At 39.9% G+C, this 20,917-nt stretch overlaps 4 protein-coding genes across 5 annotated transcripts; 2 read left to right on the forward strand and 2 right to left on the reverse strand.

The window, feature by feature from the left end:
* Positions 1-1,613: 1,613 nt before the first annotated feature.
* Positions 1,614-5,065, forward strand: LOC104450186. 2 transcript variants are annotated; one of them, XM_010064632.3, is made up of 4 exons: positions 1,614-2,115; positions 3,969-4,161; positions 4,312-4,405; positions 4,527-5,065. In XM_010064632.3, the coding sequence occupies exons 1-4, from the start codon at positions 1,757-1,759 to the stop codon at positions 4,850-4,852; spliced, it is 972 nt and encodes a 323-aa protein (XP_010062934.2). In that variant the 5' UTR covers positions 1,614-1,756; the 3' UTR covers positions 4,853-5,065. The 2 variants fall into 2 exon arrangements, with proteins under 2 accessions (XP_010062934.2, XP_010062936.2); XM_010064634.3 differs by having other exon boundaries at positions 1,615-2,115; positions 4,530-5,065.
* Positions 5,066-5,466: 401 nt separating this feature from the next.
* LOC104450185 (mRNA cap guanine-N7 methyltransferase 1) lies at positions 5,467-9,778 on the reverse strand. The gene is made up of 13 exons (XM_010064631.3): positions 9,438-9,778; positions 8,914-9,053; positions 8,755-8,823; positions 8,579-8,650; positions 8,351-8,452; positions 7,832-7,888; positions 7,355-7,493; positions 7,165-7,229; positions 7,034-7,084; positions 6,761-6,823; positions 6,519-6,642; positions 5,910-5,971; positions 5,467-5,816 (listed from the first exon to the last, which is right to left on the reverse strand). The coding sequence occupies exons 1-13, from the start codon at positions 9,514-9,516 to the stop codon at positions 5,718-5,720; spliced, it is 1,122 nt and encodes a 373-aa protein (XP_010062933.2). The 5' UTR covers positions 9,517-9,778; the 3' UTR covers positions 5,467-5,717.
* Positions 9,779-11,708: 1,930 nt separating this feature from the next.
* On the forward strand, positions 11,709-13,709 carry LOC104450187 (GDSL esterase/lipase At5g45960). Its single transcript, XM_018876408.2, has 5 exons — positions 11,709-12,149; positions 12,240-12,373; positions 12,501-12,734; positions 13,012-13,282; positions 13,397-13,709. Exons 1-5 carry the CDS (start codon positions 11,849-11,851, stop codon positions 13,591-13,593), a joined length of 1,137 nt encoding a protein of 378 aa, XP_018731953.2. The 5' UTR covers positions 11,709-11,848; the 3' UTR covers positions 13,594-13,709.
* Positions 13,710-14,430: 721 nt separating this feature from the next.
* LOC104450188 (putative beta-glucosidase 41) lies at positions 14,431-18,218 on the reverse strand. Its single transcript, XM_039315834.1, has 13 exons — positions 17,580-18,218; positions 17,414-17,480; positions 17,260-17,318; positions 16,733-16,808; positions 16,563-16,634; positions 16,394-16,481; positions 16,049-16,304; positions 15,852-15,967; positions 15,543-15,766; positions 15,407-15,438; positions 15,218-15,320; positions 14,964-15,072; positions 14,431-14,864 (listed from the first exon to the last, which is right to left on the reverse strand). The coding sequence occupies exons 1-13, from the start codon at positions 17,697-17,699 to the stop codon at positions 14,669-14,671; spliced, it is 1,518 nt and encodes a 505-aa protein (XP_039171768.1). The 5' UTR covers positions 17,700-18,218; the 3' UTR covers positions 14,431-14,668.
* Between the last annotated feature and the right edge of the window lie 2,699 nt (positions 18,219-20,917).

Raw genomic sequence — 20,917 nt, forward strand, 5'->3', positions numbered from 1 at the left:
ATGTACCATATATATAATAGTTTGAGATTTTTCGCGACACGATAATTAGTTTTGGTATATATGACATGCATGTAGTAATATAATATATATATATTTTTTTATAACACATAAATTAGTTTAGGATGTGGGACCTCTGTTTCAGGATTTTTATGGTAATCCTAAAAGGAATCACTTTCTATCCAATTATAATTTCTTGGGAATTTTTTAAGATTACATTTGACAGTCCGAATCTTAATTTGAATAAGAATCATTATCCGATGATTGGCAACATCCTTTGGACTGAATAAGCCTGGTTATACCAGAATAATGTGCTGGGTAAGAGAATCCAAGTGGAGGGATGGGATAAAGCTAGATTTGATTAATTTTTTTTTTAAAATAGCAAACTCTATTATCTTCTAGTGATAGAGTGATGTAGTGACCGATTATGAATTGTTTCCTGCTCTCCAATTAATTCACCAAATCGTCAATTGTTTGGCAGCTCGTTCACGTTCTTATTGAACGGGAGCGATTTTAAACCCTAACGTGGTTCGACAACCCAAGATGGAGAATTCATTGAAACTGGCCTTCTCATTGGAATGACCCCTCCTCCTCCTTCGCAGAGCCCAAATGGTCATCATGACTATTCACATCGTCAATTTTCCTTTGACAATCTGTTGTTGTTAGTTTCCTTTGATTGATTAAACCTCACCCTCTGGTCTTCCTGCCTTGCTGATTCCGCCGCTGCCAACGGGAGCCTGCACCGCCTGATCATCGCCTTGGAGACGTCGAGAGACATGATCGAGCGGAGTGAGCGAGGGATGGGCCCAGTGATTGACGGTGGCTCATCCCGGTTAGCCAATTGGAAAGTTAGAGGATTTTCACCTTTTTTTTTTTTTTTTTAATATATATTATCTATCACATCTCAAATTACTGAAAACGTATTATAAAAAATTTTAAAAAATAATTACGTAATAATATTTAATATATTATGAAAATAACAATCTATTATCACAAAAATAAATAATAAATAATTACAAATCATTATGAGATTCATTTTTTTCAAGAATTTGTGACTCATATTAAATTATTATTTATTTTTCAAAATTAAAAGAGGTTTTTTATCTTATTTTATCCAATCTTGTCTTAATCTAAACACAATGCGAGATAACAACTTACATCGGTCCTCCTATTCAACTACTTCAACCATTTTCCCAATGGGGCCAGGCCACGACACTTTCCAAGTATCTCGTCCTTCTATTCGGCCTCTTAAAAGAAAAGATGGGGATTATCGAAAAACGAAAAAGGAAATCCGAAACTCATGATTCCAAGAGATCTTTCTATCCGACGTACCTTTATCGACAAAAGTAATGCTTCGATGAAGGGGGAATGTAAGAAATAGATCATACTCGATTAGATTTGATTATTGCGGGCAACAAGGAGACTATTGCTAAACAGCATATTTAAACAAGTCACGTAATATTTGCAAATCTCCCTTAATCTTTTTTCCGCGAAGTTTCCTCCCGTTTCGAAAAATTCTAAAAAGTTAAATTCACTGTAATGGCATCCGAAACGAACGGACGGCTGGATCTTGCTCGGCGAGGATCTTTAAAACCGAAGAAGAATCCAAGCCTCTTTCAGATTTCATTTTCTTGCTTCGGTGCTAAGCAATCGGCGAGCTCTAATAGGGACGTACGTGGCGCGAAGCTGAAACGGCCACCACTCGATCTCTCCCCTCCGATCGCTTCTCTCTTCTCCCCGCTCCGTACGGTCCGACGCAATGGGAGGCGGCGCAGCGATGAGGTCCGCGGCGGCGAAGGTCGCGGGGATCGGCGGCGTGCTCCGCAGGGCCCCCGCGGCCCCCGCGGCGCCGCAGTCCGTCCGGAGCGGATCCGGCCCCGGCTCCGGCTGGGCGCCCGCCATCGTGTCGGCGAAGGGCGACGAGGTCGCCGCCTCCGCCGGCGACGCCCCCCACGGGAAGGCGGCGCAGATGGCGGCGTGGGAGGTCGACGATTGGGACTTCGGGGGGTTGGAGGAGAAACTGGTGGGCCAGCCGATGGGTAGGGTTGTGTTCGGGGGCGTGCCGAGCTTTGAGGAGGCCAAGGCGGCGACTGATGATTTGAAGGATGCTATTGACAAGTACGTTTGGATTTGAATCTGAAACTTCGGTGTTTTATGTGGCGTGTCTTGACTGTTACTTGCTACCGCCGGTGTGTAATTCCATCGTTTATGTGTCCGTGGATTTGGGATTTGGGGATTGGGTTTCTGCATCGTTTGTGCTGTGTTGTTGTACTTGTTCTGTCGGATTAACTGCTAAGAAGGATATCTTACATATGTAATAGCTTCACTATGAGTGTAGTTCTGATCTTTTTTCTGAAAAATGGTGGTTTGTAATTAATCCGGAGTTTGGGCTCGATGACAGAAACTGATAGATGCGAATGGCTTTGTGAGAATAGACATTCTGTGTCCAATTTCTGTGAAGAAAATCGTAGTGGTGATTCTTGATCATCATAAGAAAACCTACCCCCTTATTGGGGGAGAGAACCAAAAGAGTATTAGTTACCATATTTTGTGGCGATCTAGGATCGTATGTATTTCTTTCTGCTTCGCTTGTTTTAAACTGTTGCTTCTGGTTGTCAAAGATTGTCTCCTCGTTTGTGCTGTGTTGTTGTACTTGTTCTGTCGGATTAACTGCTAAGAAGGATATCTTACATATGTAATAGGTTCACTATGGGTGTTGGTTTGGGAGGAAGTTCTGATCTTTCTTCTGAAAAATGGTGGTTTGTAATTAATCCGGAGTTTGGGTTCGATGACAGAAGCTGATAGATGTGAATGGCTTTGTGAGAATAAACATTCTGTGTCCAATTTCTGTGAAGAAAATCGTAGTGGTGATTCTTGATCATCATAAGAAAACCTACCCCCTTATTGGGGGAGAGAACCAAAAGAGAACTGTGTAGTTACTAGTTACCATATTTTGTGGCGATCTAGGATCGTATGTATTTTTTTCTGCCTTCGCTTGTTTTAAACTGTTGCTTCTGGTTGTCAAAGATTGTCTCCTCATTTATTTGAGTGATTACCAAGTTAGTAGAGGTAATGAAGCACTGTATACATTGCCGCCGCCGCCGATTATGCAGGTCTATTGGCTAGCTGACTCCTAATGGTATCTGAAGTGCTCGAACTCCTAGTTTGATTATCATTTGCAAATTATCATTTTCCTCGTGGAGAGTCAGATTCAATTAAATGGCAAATGAATTTTATGGGATCGTTGTTCTGTTTTCCTCACAGTGTTCGTCTTTCATTTTTCTATCTAGCATATTTTGTGGAGGTTAGATGGAAACTTATATTGGAATCTATTATGGTTTGTGCATTTTCAGTCCATCGTAAGTCATTCTTGAAAACCATGAAATGCATGTTTTGTTTGAGCTGTTCTACCTACTCAATATGTGCATCGAGTTTATCATCTTGTTTTGGAGTGGGTGCATATTTGATATTCTGGGTGACTCTTGCCCTAAATTTGCAACTTTCATTTGTTTTGAGTGCTTGAGGTTCTTTAGGAGAGAGATTCATAAATAATGAGTTAAAAACAATACTCCACTTTTCAGGGAAGTTTGAAAACTTTTCACTTTGTTCTGGTGGATATACTTTCCATGCTCAATTGGTATGACATTAGTTTATAAAAAGATAGTTGTTTACATTTGTGTCTGTTGTTTTATTGATTGTCATTTTAGACTTGATTATGATCTTTGGGTTGTTGACACATATTGATGATTGTTTCCGGGCTGAAGACAAGCTTCATTTGTCCGGGGAAATAAAAGTGTGGCTTCTGATGGGGGTCACCTTTTTTCTTATTTGTGCTTTTCTCTACAATCATGTTCTGCTTCTTCTCTCTCTCTCTCTCTCTCTCTCTCTATATATATTCCTCCTGTTTGATGGAATGGTCTTTGTCTGCCATCTTCACTTCTTCCTTGGATCTTATGCTTTTGGTAATCTAGGGTATATTTGTCATCCACAAACATCACTGGATGGGAAGGTCAACTTCCGGCAGACCAGGCCTCTGGTCTGCCCGTGCTCACAAATTCTGTTGAGACCCAATCTTCAGTTATTGGTGAGGCTCTGGCAACTTTTCCAGTACCCAAACATGCTGTCGAGGCTTTTAAACTGCTCACTCAAAGTCCTGAGGCTCAGGTACTTACCCTTCTCAATAACAAATGTGTAATGTCGTTTGTAAAAGTAATATGTGGTGTAGCTATCTGATAAACAAAAGCAGCATTGCTGTTATGTCATTTCACTAATAGAGCAATCACGTGAGTTCCTATTTTTACTTTTGTCTTGCAGACTGTTGTTGCTTCAATTGCTAGTGATCAAGATGTCTGGGATGCTTTTTTGAAAAATAAGGCTCTCCAGGACTTCCTCCAATCACAGAACTCCAGTAAGGATATCCATTACCTCCTTTTGCACTATGATCCGGCTTTTACATATCCTCACCTTACGTGGGAATGAATCTCTCACATTTGGATTATTGCCTCAAAATATATTCCTGGTGCCATAAGCAGGTATTCAATTCCCATATATGGAGCCAAAAGTGGAGAAATCTGCTGATGATGCTTTTTCTGATGATTGGAAATCGCCAAGGGTGGATGAAGAGACTTCTGAAGGTGGCCACAAAAATGGATTCATGTCCTTCTTGCAGAACATCAAGCTTAGGGTGGAGCAGATGGTTAGCAACATATCCAGCTTCCTTGCCGACATCTTCACTCCCCCATCTGTGGAGAAGATGTCTTCGAACTCAGATGGAAATGCTGGACTGGCTGTTGGAGCGTCTTTCATGGGGTTGGCTCTGCTGACTCTTCTCGTTGTCCTTATAAGGCGAGGCTAAACTCATGAAAATTTGTCGAAGTTACAAAAGCTCTAGTTTGTGACGTATGATTGACTATAGTCAGGGAAAAATGTTATGTTTTATGGGATGATGATGGAAAGATAGATGTTTTGCGTGCCGCACATTAAATAAGAATGTACAGTTTGCATTGCACTCATGGTTTATGGATCGATTATGTGACGGTATATACTTTTATTGGCTCCGGGCCTCTTATCAGTTAGTCCGCTTCCGTAGCAGGTTCTAATAACTACTGCATGTGGAGTCTCTCTCCTTCCTTCCATCAGATGTCCTGCATGGTATTTTCTTGCCAACTTGAGGAACTACTACATGTCGAGTCTCTCTCCTTCTAGGAAGGTGGGTTAGCTAACCTGAGTAACTACAGATTCAGTATTGTGGGGCTCGGAGAGTATTTACAGATGTGGATAAGATTGGGCAACGATCTCCCGTTGTCTCATTTTCTTTGCCTTCTGGTAGCAACAATCTATGACATGCTGGGGGTTATACTGCAATTCGGCATCAACCGAGACATAGGCGAGAAGAAAGAACGTGGACTACACCCTAGCGCTCGGCCTTGCAAAAATCGGTAGCATCATAGTATTTGGTTTGACAAGGAATAAAGCAATTGATCGACTCCGTTGTATTCCCATCTAGACTTTGTATCTTGAATATCACCATAATACAAGATCCGGGTTTTGCTATTGTAATCTATTCTCAAGGAGCTACAAAATTTGAAGCAACCTTTTGAAGCTTGCAATATTAGAGCAACAGGATGACGTACAGCCTTCTTGAAGATGGTAAAAAAGGTGTTGCTGCTTCATGCTCTGCTCTGCTGAGTTATTGCGTGGACTAGAAAGGCATGGTCAGTCTAAAAGTCGTTATTAATGTACAAGATGTCTTCTTTTTCTAGATGCATCTTCCCTTTGTCTCTTCCACCATTTACTTGAGATCTGTCTGGTTGGCCTCTCTGCAAGGACAACAGCAATACATACTCTTCAATGTAAGGCAAAAAAATGACAATGACAGAAGAAGGGGAAAGAGACAAGAAAGATGTTTTCACCTTCCTCAATACAAATGACAAGTATAGATAGGCTACTTCCCACTCATCTGGGGATAGCGTGCCTGAGTAGGAATGAAATGATATTAGATAGTTCCACAGCTAATTGGGGGACGCCACATGGTCCACACCCGAAATTGCAGTTATCCACAATGAAAACATAAAAAAGTAAATCATGCAAATACTGATTGGTACAAGCAGATTCTTTTCCGGCAATTTTTACATTAGAAGGGGCTCGTACATGTTCAGCACTACCACCTTTGAATACTCCGCTGTTATGAAAAAATGCACATGGAATTTACAACACAGAGATTTTATGAGGCAGAAAAGCGTGCTTCCTCCTTTGGATGGTTCCTAGTTTGTAGTGAATGCAAGAAGTCAAAAAACCAAAAGTGCTTCCTACTTACGGCTCATGGCTTTTAGTTTAAAAGTATCTTAATTTTATGAATAATGAAAATATTAAATGACCTTCACTAACTGAGTGTCTAAAGATTCGAGATACTTACTTATGAAATAGAACTTAATCCCAATTAACAAAATCTACAAGCTACAACGAAAACCAACTGCAGTCACCCCACGTGGGCATCACATCAGACAAAAATGGAAACTTACTTTGGTCTTGATTACCATCCCCCAAGGCTCCAAGCCTCCGCATCAATTCCACATATTCTGGCTTCTTCAAATATTCGTGTACAAATTCATGTGAGTTCTTCACGAAAACTAGGTCCAACTCATACTGCCGAAGATGGAAAAAGAACTTAGTGTGGATGGCAGGCAGCAGTTTCTTGCTCACACACTATGAGAGAACTCCAGAAAACTCCAGAAGCAGTAACTGGACTGCTGGAAACAATTACCTCTTCTGCCAAAGCTTTGAAGACATGGAAGGGAACAATCCATTCAGGGCAATCGACAGCATCCTGAAAGCATATATACTTGCAAAATCAGCTATCATTGCAAGACGCGTGCATTTTCTTAAGTGGAATACAACATACATAATAGATTGATTGGTCAAAAAAGGAAAAGAGAGATGAAAGAAAGATAATTGGGCAACTAAAATGGCTTCTTGGAGTGGCTAATTCAGTGTACACAGCTCAAACAACAGCAAGAAAAAGAGTAGAAACTAGTACCTCTAGGTGAAACTTGTACTTGATCCCAAAGGGGTTTGATGATTTAAATTTCTGTACACAAAAGCACATGTGAACTTTTTCATGACTTAATATCACAATTGTAAATATGTCAACAGTGATGGAGCATTCACCTTCTCAGAGAATTCTTCATCAAAATGTATCCAGTAGACACTGTTGCCGATAGCAAGCTCATCCGCTGGAAATTATATTGAATTTAGCAAAAGTTGAGGGTGAACATGACCGCATCATTCCTTAGTTTTACTGGGAAAGAACAGGCCTTATCGGCATGTAATTGCAATAGACCAATTAGAATAACAATACCTTCTCTAAGCTTTTTTATTATTACATTTGCATCTGGCATTGTTCCAATGAATATGCCTCCGGGACGAAGTAAAGCTGACACGTTGGCTAAAGCTCGACGAGCCCGTGCTTCAGTTGACCAGGAGTAATGCATAGCAAACTGCAATATTTGAATTATTAAAAGTTCAGTGATTGGCAAAGTCACATAAAGGCAAATGCACACCACATAAGGCCCATGCACTGTAAAGTTTGATAGATGAGGATTTTATTGTCATGTGGCAACCGTGACCAAAAAAAGCAGTCTTGGATTGTATGAGAAAGGCACAAACATAGTCAGCATAATATAAAATAACCAAATTTTACTCAAGGATCAGTTGTAATCTCCAGCAAACGGCAGGCGTCCCATGTTTCAGAGGCCACGAGGAACACTCAAACCAAACACGATATTGTGTGTGTGAGTTTGTAAGAAAAATAAGACCTTAAATTAGACACACTTACCTGGCAACTGCAAATGTCAAAAGGTGCATCAGCAGCCAAAACTTTGTCCAGTTGAACCTATTATAGGCAGCGAAAAAAGAGAGCTCTTATCAGTCCTCTAAGATTCTTGCAAGAATTGCATAATTCAATGACAATTCATTGCAATTCAATTCTATTCATAATGCCATCGAGATTTACCGATTTAGTTCAGTTTTTGACAAAATCTCGAATTGATGATATATGGAAAGTCTAATATCTTAACGAGACTTAAAAGTTAAAAAATTAGTGAGATGTGATGCTGAGTTGGATTAAATAATGTGATGGACCAAAGAACTTAATCAAGGTCGAAAGATCATGCTGCATGCATTAACCTCTTTAAACACGATGGGAAACTACATCCCCCTTCTCGAAATGAGAGTTCTGCTAAGGTTGGCAAACCAAAGGAGAAAGGAGCTTCATGAAAACTTCCCAGCTTCTTATTGTTTGCAGTGAAGGACCACCTAACTATGACCTTCCTCTGACAACTATGCTCACATTTACCTCAAAACAATCTCCACATATGAGACGTGCCGGAAATGTGAACTTCTTACGTCGCTGATGGTGGTCTGCATCACCATTATAACGGGTGCGGCAATCTTCTATCTGAAGATGTTTTACATGCAGTAAATTCTCTCACTATAATCATATCAGCTATGTACAAAAAGATTAAGAGAGCAAATTATATAAGGAGAGAGTAAAATACAACAGCTCAGAGAGATTGATCCTTACCGAGCCTTCAGCTATGTCTATCCCAACGTAATACCCAATTTTTGCTTTGTCCCATTTAATGAGATCGCCGCCCTAGTAAAAAGGAAAAAAAAATTCTGGAAAGATATCCAAGCAACTAAAAAGGAAATAAACTAATTTCTGAAAATGAACATAGACATATGAGAGCTGATAATCACCTTGCCACACGCAAGATCAAGAACTGCATCCCCACGTCGGGCATAGAGCTGAATTAATACACTTTTAATCTGCATGGCATAAGAGTTAAGACATTAGAGAGGGCTACGGTCATCTGCCATCTTCAAGAGCTAATGCATCTAGAAAACCAGAGTGCGTACCCAATTATTAAGTTTCTTCAAGTGAATAATGGGACTAGCTTCCCTCTCTTCAAGGGTCTGGTTCGTCCTCGCACTGTAATGGTCAGCGACTTTCCGGGCGAAAATCTTGGTGGTTTCATCTTCTAAGAACTGGGCATCACCTACAGTGACAACCCAAAGCAATCTATATGTCAGCATAGCAATGCCAGAGGAAACTGAAGTGCTAGATTCAGCAACCGAAACTCTTGCCACAGGTTCATTTTTCCATATACCCGCCAATACGAAAAAGCAAAACCTTCACAGATTCCCGGTACCAAAAGGGGCAAGCGACAATACAAACCACTCATTCCAGCTCCATCATCAATCACCAAACGGAGAAAAGCCGCAGCCACGGTGCTCAAAACCAAATGGGTCTCGATCGAAGAACTAGATCTTGCCCTCCAGAAGCACCCAACCCCCAATTCCGCGAATCCCAGGAGCGCAAAAAGAAAAAGCGCGACGAAACACAGGAAAAATCCAAAGCCAGGCAGCAGCAAAGGAACTACCTTCAGGGTTGTACTTGAGTCTGGACTGAGGCGGGCCGAGAGACGTGGATGGGGACGGTTCTGGGTATCCTCTTTTCATCGCCCACGACAGCGCAGCGGCGAAAAGGATCGAGCTTGGGGTTTCTTCCTGGTTCGACTTTTCCGCAGGCGAAGGGGCACGGCCGGAGGAGCAAGAACAGGAGAAGGACGGCGGGGCGAGTTGGGTTCCTAGGGAGAGCGGAAGGGACGACGACGACGGCGGCGGCGGCGGCGGCGGCGATGGCGATGGCGATGGCGAATTGCCCGGTGCCGGACGAGGAGACGGTGCTGCGAGAGGGGGAAAAGCGAAGACGAATTGCCGGATGCGGTTCGACCCGGGGGGTGATTAAAGCGCCGCATTGCAATGGTCGGTGGGGGCTTTTTTATTTTTTATTTTTTAATTTTTGTAACTGTTGCTCCTTTAACTCAGGATTCTCGATGTCCCGATTCAACAACTTTCATCCATCCGATTAACTCCACTTTTCGCATCCGGTCCAAAGCATCTCATAAGAGGTACGGAGCATTCATAAATTTGGGGCAGAGTACGTCTTAAAATTACTCCGGTTGAACCATAGGACGTAAAAAAGGGTGGGATAAGAATACTTTTTCTCCAATTAATAGGGATAAGGTGTGCAAGCATATTAAAATACGGAATATATTCAGGTTTAAGTTAAGTTATCGGATTATTACTGAAAATCCATATCGGAAGTTTGCTTTTGTTGATTAGACACATGTTTTGCACAATGTTTAAAATCGACACTTCTAACTAGTACATCCTGTTTGTAGATACTATAATTTTTTCAATATGTTGCGTTTTTCTATAAGAGTCGAATTCGATTCTTCTAATAAAACCATTTCAATCATATTCTCATTTAATTGATTTTTCAACATTATGTATAAATAAAATTTATTTAGAACCCCCCCCTTTTTTTTCAATAAGTATTTTGGATGCCTTGGGATTGGTCATGATCATGACTTCATCTCTTGCAGCCTGTACATTTGTTTGTCCAATCTTGCATTGCATTTGAAGCTAAATTGCATCATGCTGATTTACAATAATCAGGGGATGGATAACGTAGAAATATGGATCTCATTGAATTTTTTTCAATAATTAGTTATGAACACATTTAAAATGGACGATCCTAAGATAACATGATTTTACATTGACTCATTTCTCGTATTTATTCACAAGATAACATTTTGCATTTTGGTTCTCTTGAATGTAAGTACACATTTAGCTCATGAGATGTATGAGAAATTAAATGCTTTGATCATGAGGAGCATAACACAAGAATGAAACTTCGCTTTTTTTTTTTTTTTTGGGTGGATTCGATGGTACTAATCGTTTACTTATCTGGTTAGTCGTTAATGTTTATACTCACTTGGGATTTGGGCTGGGCTGGATAAGCAATTGCACACCCTTAGAGGGCCCAAAGCTTAGCTAGAGTAGGCCCATATTACATCTTGATTGGATGCTTTAGACATTCTCCTGAATTGCCATCATCTTGGTTCTCTTATCTTTTTCCAGCGCAGACCTCATCATAGGTGAAGTATACAATTTGTAATGATGCTAAGATTACACTTCAATGAATACAGAAGCAAGGATTGTCGGCACATCAATTTTAAGCATGCAAATTTGAGAATGATTCAAAACAATCGTTAAAATGTTATTTGATATCTGAGATTTACACATGATATGATATCTCGACTCATGAGCATCGTATTAACCAATTGGATGCTAGGATATTTAACCGGCTTTCCTTTCAAGCACCTGCTCCCTTGTATGCTGATGCATGAACTTTATTGCCAATCTCTAACCTGGGGCATAACTGAGTTGAAAAGAGTTAGTTTGTTTTCTCAATTGGCCACTAGTAAGAAGCTCGTATCTTTTCAACAGCAAAAGTGTAGATGTTCGTTTTATGAATGGTTTGGTTGATGAACATAATCACAATCTACTTTACCAGGTGTCCTATAGGAAGGACACCGCCGTTTGTAGATGCATTAGGATGTTTCTAGTAAAACGAATTTAGACAACGATGAACGTGATGATCATTAGTAACGTCTCAACTAACCTCAGTAATTAATTTTGCGCATTGTGCCGGCCTCCAAAGTAGCTGGAGAGTTGTCATACATGATATAACCGAAAGGCACTGAGACGATGTCTGTACACACGCACACAGCGGAGCAGTAAATGCATGACCTACCACCGCGTCAAAAGTGGAGGCCATTTATAAAACTTCCCCTCATATTTTTAGTTGCTTCACCCTCTATATATCATCGACAGTCTTGATGAACATGGCAGTGTGAGAAGCTCCACAGGTGAAGGGTCCGATACGGTTTCTTCATTCCAGAATCTCATTTGACTTGTGAGACAAACACACAAGTCTAGCTAGATGGCTTTGAGTAAAGAGCATCGTCTTGCCCTTCTTCTTAACCACATCGTTGTTTTCTATGTCACGCTAGCACTGGTCTTCAGTGGGGGCGTTTGTGCTCGGATCCTGACGATGCAAAGGCCCTCAAGTGGCAGCTCGGTCTCGGCTGTCTTTGCGTTCGGAGACTCGACGGTCGATACGGGTAACAATGACTACATAAACACTCCCACCAAGGGCAACGTGCCGCCTTATGGGAAAGACTTCGTGAACCACATCCCAACAGGAAGGTTCAGCAATGGGAGGTTGATTCCTGATCTTATAGGTGAGGTTTTTCTTTCAATCTGAACGGCTAAGATTGAAGAATGGTCACTTCAATTTGTGTGTTGTTTGTGGGAATATACTCTTGTTACAGCTGCGCACTACGGGGTTAAAGAACTTTTGCCGCCATACTTAGACCCGGCGCTTAGCACGGAGGATCTGACAACCGGAGTTTGTTTCGGCTCCGCGGGCTCTGGATACGACCCTCTTACTGGTCAAAGGATACAGGCAATTCTTCCACTTCAGTCGGTAGTCATTACCAATCGCGCTTGGCTACAAAGAGCACTGAACCTTAGTCTCCACTAATCGCAATCGTTGTTTCTTTTGTGGTCCTCCTCTGTTCATGAATGTGCAGAATGTGCTATCAATGGAGAAGCAATTGCAGTACTTCAAAGAGTACACGAAAAGGCTTGAGATGGCAATCGGAAAGAACCGAACCAGAAACATCATCAATGGGGCCTTGTTTGTGATTAGCAGCGGCACCAACGACTTCATCATCAATTACTACGGTCTTCCTTTCAGACGGCAAAGCTTCACTCCCCAAATGTACCGGCAGTTCATATTGGCTCATGTAAAAAATTTCACTCAGGTTGATTACTCAAAATCTTTTGGCTCTATACAAAATGCAGATACGATCCTAAGGGTTTTGATGCTCACTTTTCGCTCTACATCACAACGTTCTTAGAGACAATCTTGCTTGGATAGTTAATTGCGGTTGTTGTCGATAGTTTAAATAACTGTCTAAGGAGGTACTTTGCACGCCTCGAAGTCGAAAATTCTGTTCACTCTATTCGTAATATTATTGTTTCGGAGTAGGGTAACTTTAGCCTGATTAGACTCGTGATCGGATGATGCTGTCAATGTAGACTTTGTTGAATCAAGGGGCTCGAAGAATTGCAGTAGTCGGACTGGCGCCAATGGGTTGCTTACCTGTAGTCATCAACATTAATTCAGGTAACCCTTTTCGAGATCGCGGCTGCATCGAGAAATTCTCCTCGGTCGCTAGGAATTACAACACGATGCTTCAAAGGGAACTAGGCAAGATGGAAAAGAGCTTCCGATCTCTTGGTGTGGTCATAGGTTACATCGACATATACAATTCAGTGGTGCGAATGATCAAAGCCCCGCACAGTTTTGGTGAGTTTTCAGATTTACTTTCTAATATTATGTCCTCTCGTGTTTAATGCATGAAAAATGTGCATCTTAAAGCTGGTTAATTACATGCATTTGATGTTTCTTTTTGTCGAGTAGGTTTTGAAGACGTGGATAGCGGATGTTGCGGGACGGGCATCATCAAAGTGTCATTCTCATGCAATATGAATTCCTATGTATGTCCGAATGCGTCCAAGCATCTATTTTGGGACTCGGTGCACCCAACTGAGAGGGCTTACTCCGTCGTCTTCCATGCTCAGTTACCCAGTTTCGATGCTATTCTTAAGGGCATATAGTTCCATTCCAATCAACCTTTTCTAGGACTAAATTATATCTTTCTGCTTAATTAATTTTCTTTCAGTATCTTGTTTTCTGGTTATTGAAGAAGTATTACTCTTTACGTGCTGGTAAATGCAATTCTCGATCTAAATAGTCATTTACAAGTTGAGGCGATTAGTTTATTGATTGAACGCAGATGACCGATAAATAGGCAAAACATGCTTATCTTTACGTAAGCAAGTTTCCGTGGATCAAATTTCCACTATGAGCAAAATTACATTATAAAACAGAAGTGAAGTTAATGAATCATGGTAACCAGACTCTAAAAAACATTGTATTTTGCACCTCAGACTTTGCACCGCCCAATCTCTTTTGGCCTGCTACAAAGTTTTGTTTCCCCATTATACTCGATGCCCATGGATGGGATGGTTTTCGTGCATCCATTGTTAGTCGCGTTGACAACTTTGTCGATTAACGGATGATGCATTTTCGAGTGATGTCTCTTCAAAACTTCCGCAATCAACTCTGTCGATCACTTAATGTCTCTCACATGCTTTGGCCACAAGTTGCTCATCAAGTTTTCTTGCGATTTGTATTTTTTTTTCTCCCTCCTCATGCATAAAATTTCTGGCAATTGACATTATTCTCTGAGCATGTTAAGGCTCAGCAAACTCATGCAACATTGTTGTAATTAGTCCGACTCTGACCTCCTTCAACTGAGCTCAGACTCAGTCCGAGTCAGAGCTACTGGTGCTATGTCAGTAACAACATTAGCATTGTTAATCTGGTTGAGAAGGAGCGTGCTGAAATGTCAGCGAATGCTGCATTGTTATAGCAAAGTCCGAAGAACTTGGTCACTGTTACAATCTGATCTGCTCATATTAGTTGCCACTGTCGTGGCCCAGTATTTCCAAACTAAATGAGAATGAGATATGCATCTTAAGAAGTCAAAAGTTGGAATTAGAACAATTTGCTGTGGTAACCAATTTCATTTACAAGAGTTTTCCTTTTTTCTTTTCCCTTGCTCATTGGTTTTACAATTTCCCAAGGCAAGATACAGCATCTGCTTGATTAAATTTGTAAGTACAAAATTTAAATCTGGTTGCTTGGATCACCTCGTGACCTGAGTAAACTTTTGAACCACTCAACTGATGATTTGGGAATCCTCGTGAGGTTATTTTTATAATCAATATAGTAGAGTCCGAACCGAACTGTGTATCCCAAGTTCCACTCCCAATTGTCGAGCAAAGACCATACAAAATAGCCGCGCACATTGCAGTTATCTTGCCTGTAATTAAGTCATGCTCCATGAGCTACTACCATGGCCTCAATTCTCATGCTTCCATATATCGGCAATATGTAGAAAAAACATGGATTCCTATTTTACCTTATAGAAGCAGATAGGTTTGACAGATAGTCTCTGTGATATTCTATCCTCTTGTCGTCCTGTAAAGCCTTGTCCAAACCTATGTAAGGTCTATTAAGATCATCCATACCTGCATAGTTGATTCACGTTCACAATAAGAAATGTCCTATTGATATGTAGAGGTGATTTTGAGTGTCGTTCATTCAGTTCTGAAATTTAAATGGACAATTGTGTCTATAAGGGCAATCCTCAGCGCTTGTGATGTAATCACTCACCGTTTTCTGTCATGACGACTGGTGGGTTTCCGTACTTATCTCTTACATATCTAGCTAACTTGGTGATGCCCCACGGCACAACATGTAGCCACCGGGAAGCTGCCTGGAAGAGGAAAGGTATAAACCATCTTTTTTGACTCAAACCTGTATTAACTACATTTTACAAAACCAAGAACAGCAGGAACATACTCTTTCTCCTATAGCAACTCCTGCTCGAAAAGCTACAATGAATGAAACCACAGAAAGATATTCAATATGACTAGCAGTTCCAGTATATCTTTGGGTGTGACAAGAAAATAGGTTGAACTTTTGTTCGACTGCTTACGGGTTGTTATAACAGCATTATCAGAGGAAGCATCCTGAAGTATTAGCTTCCGAATATGGGTCCTGTCATTTCGGGCGTATAAGGTCGTGTAATGATTTAGTCCAACAAAATCCAAGGAACCCATCAGGAACTTGGACATCTCTGATGAGATCTCGGGCAGTCTTTCTTCTACTAGATTCTTCATTGAAAGAGGGTATTCCCCAAAGAAAAGTGGATCAAGGAACCTGGATCACCTGAAGCTGCTCAGACATTTTTATCACTGACAACTGATTGGTATATGCTGAAACAAGTTATCTCTTAGCTACTCACCAGCCAATGCTGAATTCCATCGCTCTATCTGCGGCATCCTGGTCCTCATCGCTGTCTGATATCGGTTCGTACCACTTGGCGTCCAGTGATATTCCTATCTGCCCTCCTTGCTTCTCCTGCCCAAAAGGCGAGTGAAATTTTTAAGAGGGTTTTGTTTCCCAGATAAATTTGTGACTGGTAGAAGTTTGGAGTAGTACCCTGAAGTTCAGCTTATAGTTTTGATAAGTGGCAGCGTGAGACAGGAGGATGTTGTGAGCCACAATGTAGGGTTCAACGGATGATTTGCCCCTTTTACAGAATACATGGCCGAGAATAGAGCACCTCCCGGGTGCTTGAAGTCCAGTGTCATAGCCTTGTATTGAGAAGCCATGAGGTTCATTGAATGTGATCCAGTACTTCACTCGGTCTCCAAAAGCCCGGAAGCAGGTGGAAGCATAGTTCTCGAAATCTTTGCTGCAAGTGATCCGGGGATTTTCTGTGAGCATGGTTCATTTACCATTTTCCTGCTAGCGAATGCATTTTGGGATCAAAATCAAACTCACACTATTCTTTCGCTCAGCCATCCTTCGTACTCGTCTTCGAGCATCTGTGGAAGATCCCAATGATATAGCGTTACATAAGGCTCGATTCCTGATTAAAAACCACAGGCTAGCCTTAATATCATCCTATTCTTGGCGAGATCAGACGTTAAGCAAAGACCAAAAATAGGACCTTGTTCCAATAAAGCATCAATGAATCTGTTGTAGTAATTTAACCCTTCTCGATTTGGTTCCCCTGTTCCATCTGTTTTTCAAGAATTCTGGAAGATTAGGGCTCTAATGAAAAGGATAGATGGAGAAAACGATTATAAATGAAAATAGTGGTGGTGATGGTGTTCTTACTTGGAAAAATTCTTGGCCAAGATATTGAAAATCTGTAAGCATCCATTCCCAGATCCTTCATCAAGCCTATGTCATCCTGCAATATTTTTTAATTAGTTTATGATTGGATGCGTTCACAAAGGATAAGCGACATTTTCTGATTGACTAGTTAAGCCCTTTTACTTTTAGCTTGTATAAATTATTGCTTTTTTTAAGTATGCCTCAGAGTATGAAATTATAAACTAGGTGGTAGGTCGCTGTCGTCTGTCGTTCTCGATCTTCCTTTTCACATTAGCACTACTTTTCAAGAAAGGGCAAGCTAAGACTATATTTCGCTGAAGTGAAATCCTCCCCTGGAATTGGTCACATATGGTTTTGGCATCCATTGGCAGCATATTGCCATCTGTTCATTCTTAGTACCCCGAAATGATCGACAAACTTGAGATACAGAAGGCCAGTTGGTGGTTGATGTTAACCGTTTGTCTGGTGCAGGTTGGGCATAGAGTAAATGCGATAATAAGGCAAACTTTATGGTCTTGGAAATATACCTTGAACCGGTGGTACTGATCAACAGCGGTGTCCGCAGTGCTGAAATCCAGTATCTTACCTGGTAAAAACGTCAATAAAGAAACAAAAGTTGCCTTGCTCTCCGGACTTCGTTTCAGTAAACATTAGATTGCTTCACAAGAAAAAAACTGATACCTGGTTGCCTGGTGAAGGTATCCCATATACTCGTTCCTTTGTTTCCTTCGTTTACAGCCCCTTCAAACTGCCATAACAGACAATCAATACATCTTTGACAATAGCCGGCTCCTCGCCATATACTTCAAGTGCTCGCAGAAACGGAATTGGGGTCTGTGAAAGCAACCTGATAGGCCGAAGAGGCGGTGCCGAAGACGAACCCATCTGGAAAATCATCTCTGCTGATGGACTCCGAGTTTGAGAAGAAGTAGAATATCAAAAGAATCTGTATGAAGGCGACTCTCATGGTGTTTGTGACTGTTTTCGAAAGAACTCCTTGGCTTCTTACGGATATTCTTGGGGATCCCTTATAAGAAAGAAGGGGGGAAAAGGCAAGGAGTGCTCTGTTTGTTGTCTTTGTTTTGAAGGCGAAGAATAAGGCCGGGGAAGAAAATTAATAGGCGGAAATGGCCGATAGTCCCTTGCACTGAAAGGTGACTTCAGATTCAATAACCCGTCTCTCTCTCTCTCTCTCTCTCCCTCTCCCTCTCGACCTCTTGAGTGCACGTCGAAGGGTGATGTTTACAGGTGACTGCAAGTGACAGAGGAAACGTTGAAGAAGAGGGTGGTGAAAAAACGCGAGAGATTGGGTCGTGGGACAAGCAAAAGAGTTTTCTTACTTGAATAGACCTGGGTCTAGGACGGGCGTTTTGTTCAAGAAAACTGCGAACGAGAGAATCAAGAAATGAAAGTCCACACAAGGGAAGAGAGATGGCTTGGGCCTTAGGGCAACGGGGAAAATCCAAAGTAGGTAAGAGGAGATTCATCATCCTTCATCTAACAAAATGGAAGATGTATATCTCTATGATACACGCCCGGCATGTGTTTATTTTCTTGTTATGGATTGTGCTGATGCGCATGGCAGGGTGGACATATCTTTTTTTTTTTTTTTGGAAAAATGAAAATTTTGATCAAATTGGAGAACTTACCCCCCAAAAATAGAAAAGGTGGAGATGCTTAGAGTGTGGGGAAAGGTGGGGAATGAATTGTGGAATGGGATTTGGTCTCAGCTGCGACACGTGTAAAGAATTAGTCTTTTATCGAAAGTTTTTCACTGGATAATCTAAAAGTTTAAGGATCTAATTACAGCGAATATGCGGTGCAGACGACTAAAAGTTTTGGCATGAGAGCTCACCTACCTCAGGTCATTCAGCCGTTGGTTGACTTGATCAAATTTACTTGCCCATATTTCCAATGGGTTTTATGTTGTATAATTTTTTTGGAATTCTTTAGCTACTAAAATTCCTTTTCTTTTTTTGCACAAAAAACAATGTAAAGAAAATAAAAAATAAAAATATCACGTGTCAACAATATAAATTGGCTTGTATATCATAAATTGAATTGTCTTGCACATAGATTTATGTGTTTCTGATCTTATGTTGTATATGTCCTATTTAACTATATATATTAAATCAAATTCATTGTCTATGGGATTTCATATCTTATTTGACATGCTTACTTTCTCACCGTCTTGTAAATACTGGCCATCCGTTTAGTTAATAAAAAAAAAAAAAACCAAATTCCACTACATGTTGTATTATAACAAAAATAAGTAATTTGACCATCTATATTGTGAAGCAAACACATGTTTATATAATTCAAGATATATCTCGGTCACAAAGTCTAATATTGTGCATAATAAAGCTATAATTACTTATTTTACAGTCGCACATACTATAATTTCATTGAAATCAGCCGAATCTTGGCCATGTCACAAATTGTATTGCCCGCAATAAAGTTAATCTTGGTGAAAAATACAGGTGTTTGTAATTTTTGTTTGCAGCATTTTTTCCTCAGCGCATGATATGATGTTGAAACTACAAAGAGGGAAAACGAACCCAGAAAGAAAGAAACTAAAGCAACCTTCATCTTCACATAAAAAGTCAACTAATAATAGAAAATTTACATGATCAATCCACTCACATCAAATGCTTGCAAGCTGCAAAAGCCGAATTTTAGTATAATGTATTAGAATTTATAATATATTAGATAAGATAAGATAAGATTAAAATGATTGATCATTCATGTAGGCTGTGCTTGCACGCATTTCTCATCCGATAATGGCCAAAAATTATTGTAGAAATATGAAGAAAATTCAGGAAAGAAAGCTCCAATTTTAGATGGGGACGGTGTCGTGTTAACTGCTTTATGGGGGCGGGTGGAGTTTTGGAGGTGCCCTCGAACATTATTATAAAACATCTCACCAAACCCTTGTCAACCTTGTCCGGATGCTCTTCTAATTTCTCCTAGAGTTATGTATAGGTTTGAATTTCACTTATCATTTCTTTTTGGCTTTTCAATTTCTCAAGGTAAAAGGTCATAAACTATATCCACTATAACATATTTATCCTAAATTTTTACCCATGACAAAAATAAATAAATCATAAACGTATATCTATATGACACATTTATTCTCTGTTAAGATGCCATTAGATGAATTTTTTTAATGTAAAATCATGTCAGTTACATGGATGTCATGTCAATATTGCTTGCATTTTGACGTCCATGTAAGCATATTTTTAAAGGTTCTTAAAGAAAGAACTTTTGTGGAGGGTAAATGTGCTATATAGGTGTAAATTCAATTTTTTTTACATTACAGAAAAAAGCTTATTGTTTAGGATAAATGTATCAGTGGACATAACTTAGAGTTTTTTTTTTTGTAGCTTTTACCCTTTATACTTATATCTTATTTAACGACAAAATATTATATCTTTCAAACATTTAGATTTTCTAAATTTCCAAGAAAATATTAATAAGACGTTTTCTTTTTTGGCTCGAACCAAATAAGCATAATTTGAAATTGCTTACCATCATTCTATTTTTTTTTTAAAATTAATTTTGTTATTCCACATTGTACTATGATTTGTTTCTGTGGAAAATTTGCATTTGACAAACAATTCTATTTTAGTAATTGGGTTAGGTCAATTTGGGTATTTGTAACTAATTTTGTGTTGTATATAAATGGACTAAAACAGATTAATTAAATTAATTTGTGTCGGTTCATATTCAACCCCACCCCAATCCGACCCACTCCACCCCACCCCACCTCACCCCACTTATTTGACGGCTTTACTTGATCATACTTGATTATACTTTTAGAAGTTTTTATGAGAAAGGAGACAAACTTACATAATTGAAGTAAACCATCACTAAAGCAAGGCAATAGGATAGGTTGGTGAACACACTAGATGATGAAAAAGTATTTCATGAACTTTTCATTTAAAATAATTTTATTGGTAAAATAAAAATTATATTATACTTTTACACAAAAAAAGTAGACAATTCCCAATAACTAATCCATAGTTAAATAAAAACCATCAATTTGTCGCGATTATGTGTTAGGCGATGTGGGATGTAGTCGCATCATATTAGCGAAAAAATTCAGAATGTATGGATATAGTTTAAATAAGAATCTGAGGATCATATATATATTTGTCAAATTAAGGATAATATTTTGAAGTGTAA

This window comes from Eucalyptus grandis, chromosome 6, assembly GCF_016545825.1.
Source record: "Eucalyptus grandis isolate ANBG69807.140 chromosome 6, ASM1654582v1, whole genome shotgun sequence".
NCBI lineage: Eukaryota > Viridiplantae > Streptophyta > Magnoliopsida > Myrtales > Myrtaceae > Eucalyptus > Eucalyptus grandis.

What these genes read in the sequence shown, in the direction of transcription:
- LOC104450186 (XM_010064632.3), top strand. Translation starts at nt 1,757, where the DNA reads ATGGGAGGCGGCGCAGCGATGAGGTCCGCGGCGGCGAAGGTCGCGGGG. An exon ending in CTCAAAGTCCTGAGGCTCAG is followed by an intron (nt 4,162 to 4,311) that starts GTACTTACCCTT and finishes TTTGTCTTGCAG; the next exon opens with ACTGTTGTTGCTTCAATTGC. An exon ending in CCTCCAATCACAGAACTCCA is followed by an intron (nt 4,406 to 4,526) that starts GTAAGGATATCC and finishes TGGTGCCATAAG; the next exon opens with CAGGTATTCAATTCCCATAT.
- LOC104450185 (XM_010064631.3), bottom strand. Translation starts at nt 9,516, where the DNA reads ATGAAAAGAGGATACCCAGAACCGTCCCCATCCACGTCTCTCGGCCCG. An exon ending in TGAAGAAACTTAATAATTGG is followed by an intron (nt 8,824 to 8,913) that starts GTACGCACTCTG and finishes TATGCCATGCAG; the next exon opens with ATTAAAAGTGTATTAATTCA. An exon ending in TATGTGGAGATTGTTTTGAG is followed by an intron (nt 7,889 to 8,350) that starts GTAAATGTGAGC and finishes TGCCTATAATAG; the next exon opens with GTTCAACTGGACAAAGTTTT.
- LOC104450187 (XM_018876408.2), top strand. Translation starts at nt 11,849, where the DNA reads ATGGCTTTGAGTAAAGAGCATCGTCTTGCCCTTCTTCTTAACCACATC. An exon ending in TTACTGGTCAAAGGATACAG is followed by an intron (nt 12,374 to 12,500) that starts GCAATTCTTCCA and finishes ATGAATGTGCAG; the next exon opens with AATGTGCTATCAATGGAGAA. An exon ending in ATGTAAAAAATTTCACTCAG is followed by an intron (nt 12,735 to 13,011) that starts GTTGATTACTCA and finishes CTGTCAATGTAG; the next exon opens with ACTTTGTTGAATCAAGGGGC.
- LOC104450188 (XM_039315834.1), bottom strand. Translation starts at nt 17,699, where the DNA reads ATGAGAGTCGCCTTCATACAGATTCTTTTGATATTCTACTTCTTCTCA. An exon ending in ATCAGTACCACCGGTTCAAG is followed by an intron (nt 16,809 to 17,259) that starts GTATATTTCCAA and finishes AAAATATTGCAG; the next exon opens with GATGACATAGGCTTGATGAA. An exon ending in ACTATAAGCTGAACTTCAGG is followed by an intron (nt 15,968 to 16,048) that starts GTACTACTCCAA and finishes CCTTTTGGGCAG; the next exon opens with GAGAAGCAAGGAGGGCAGAT.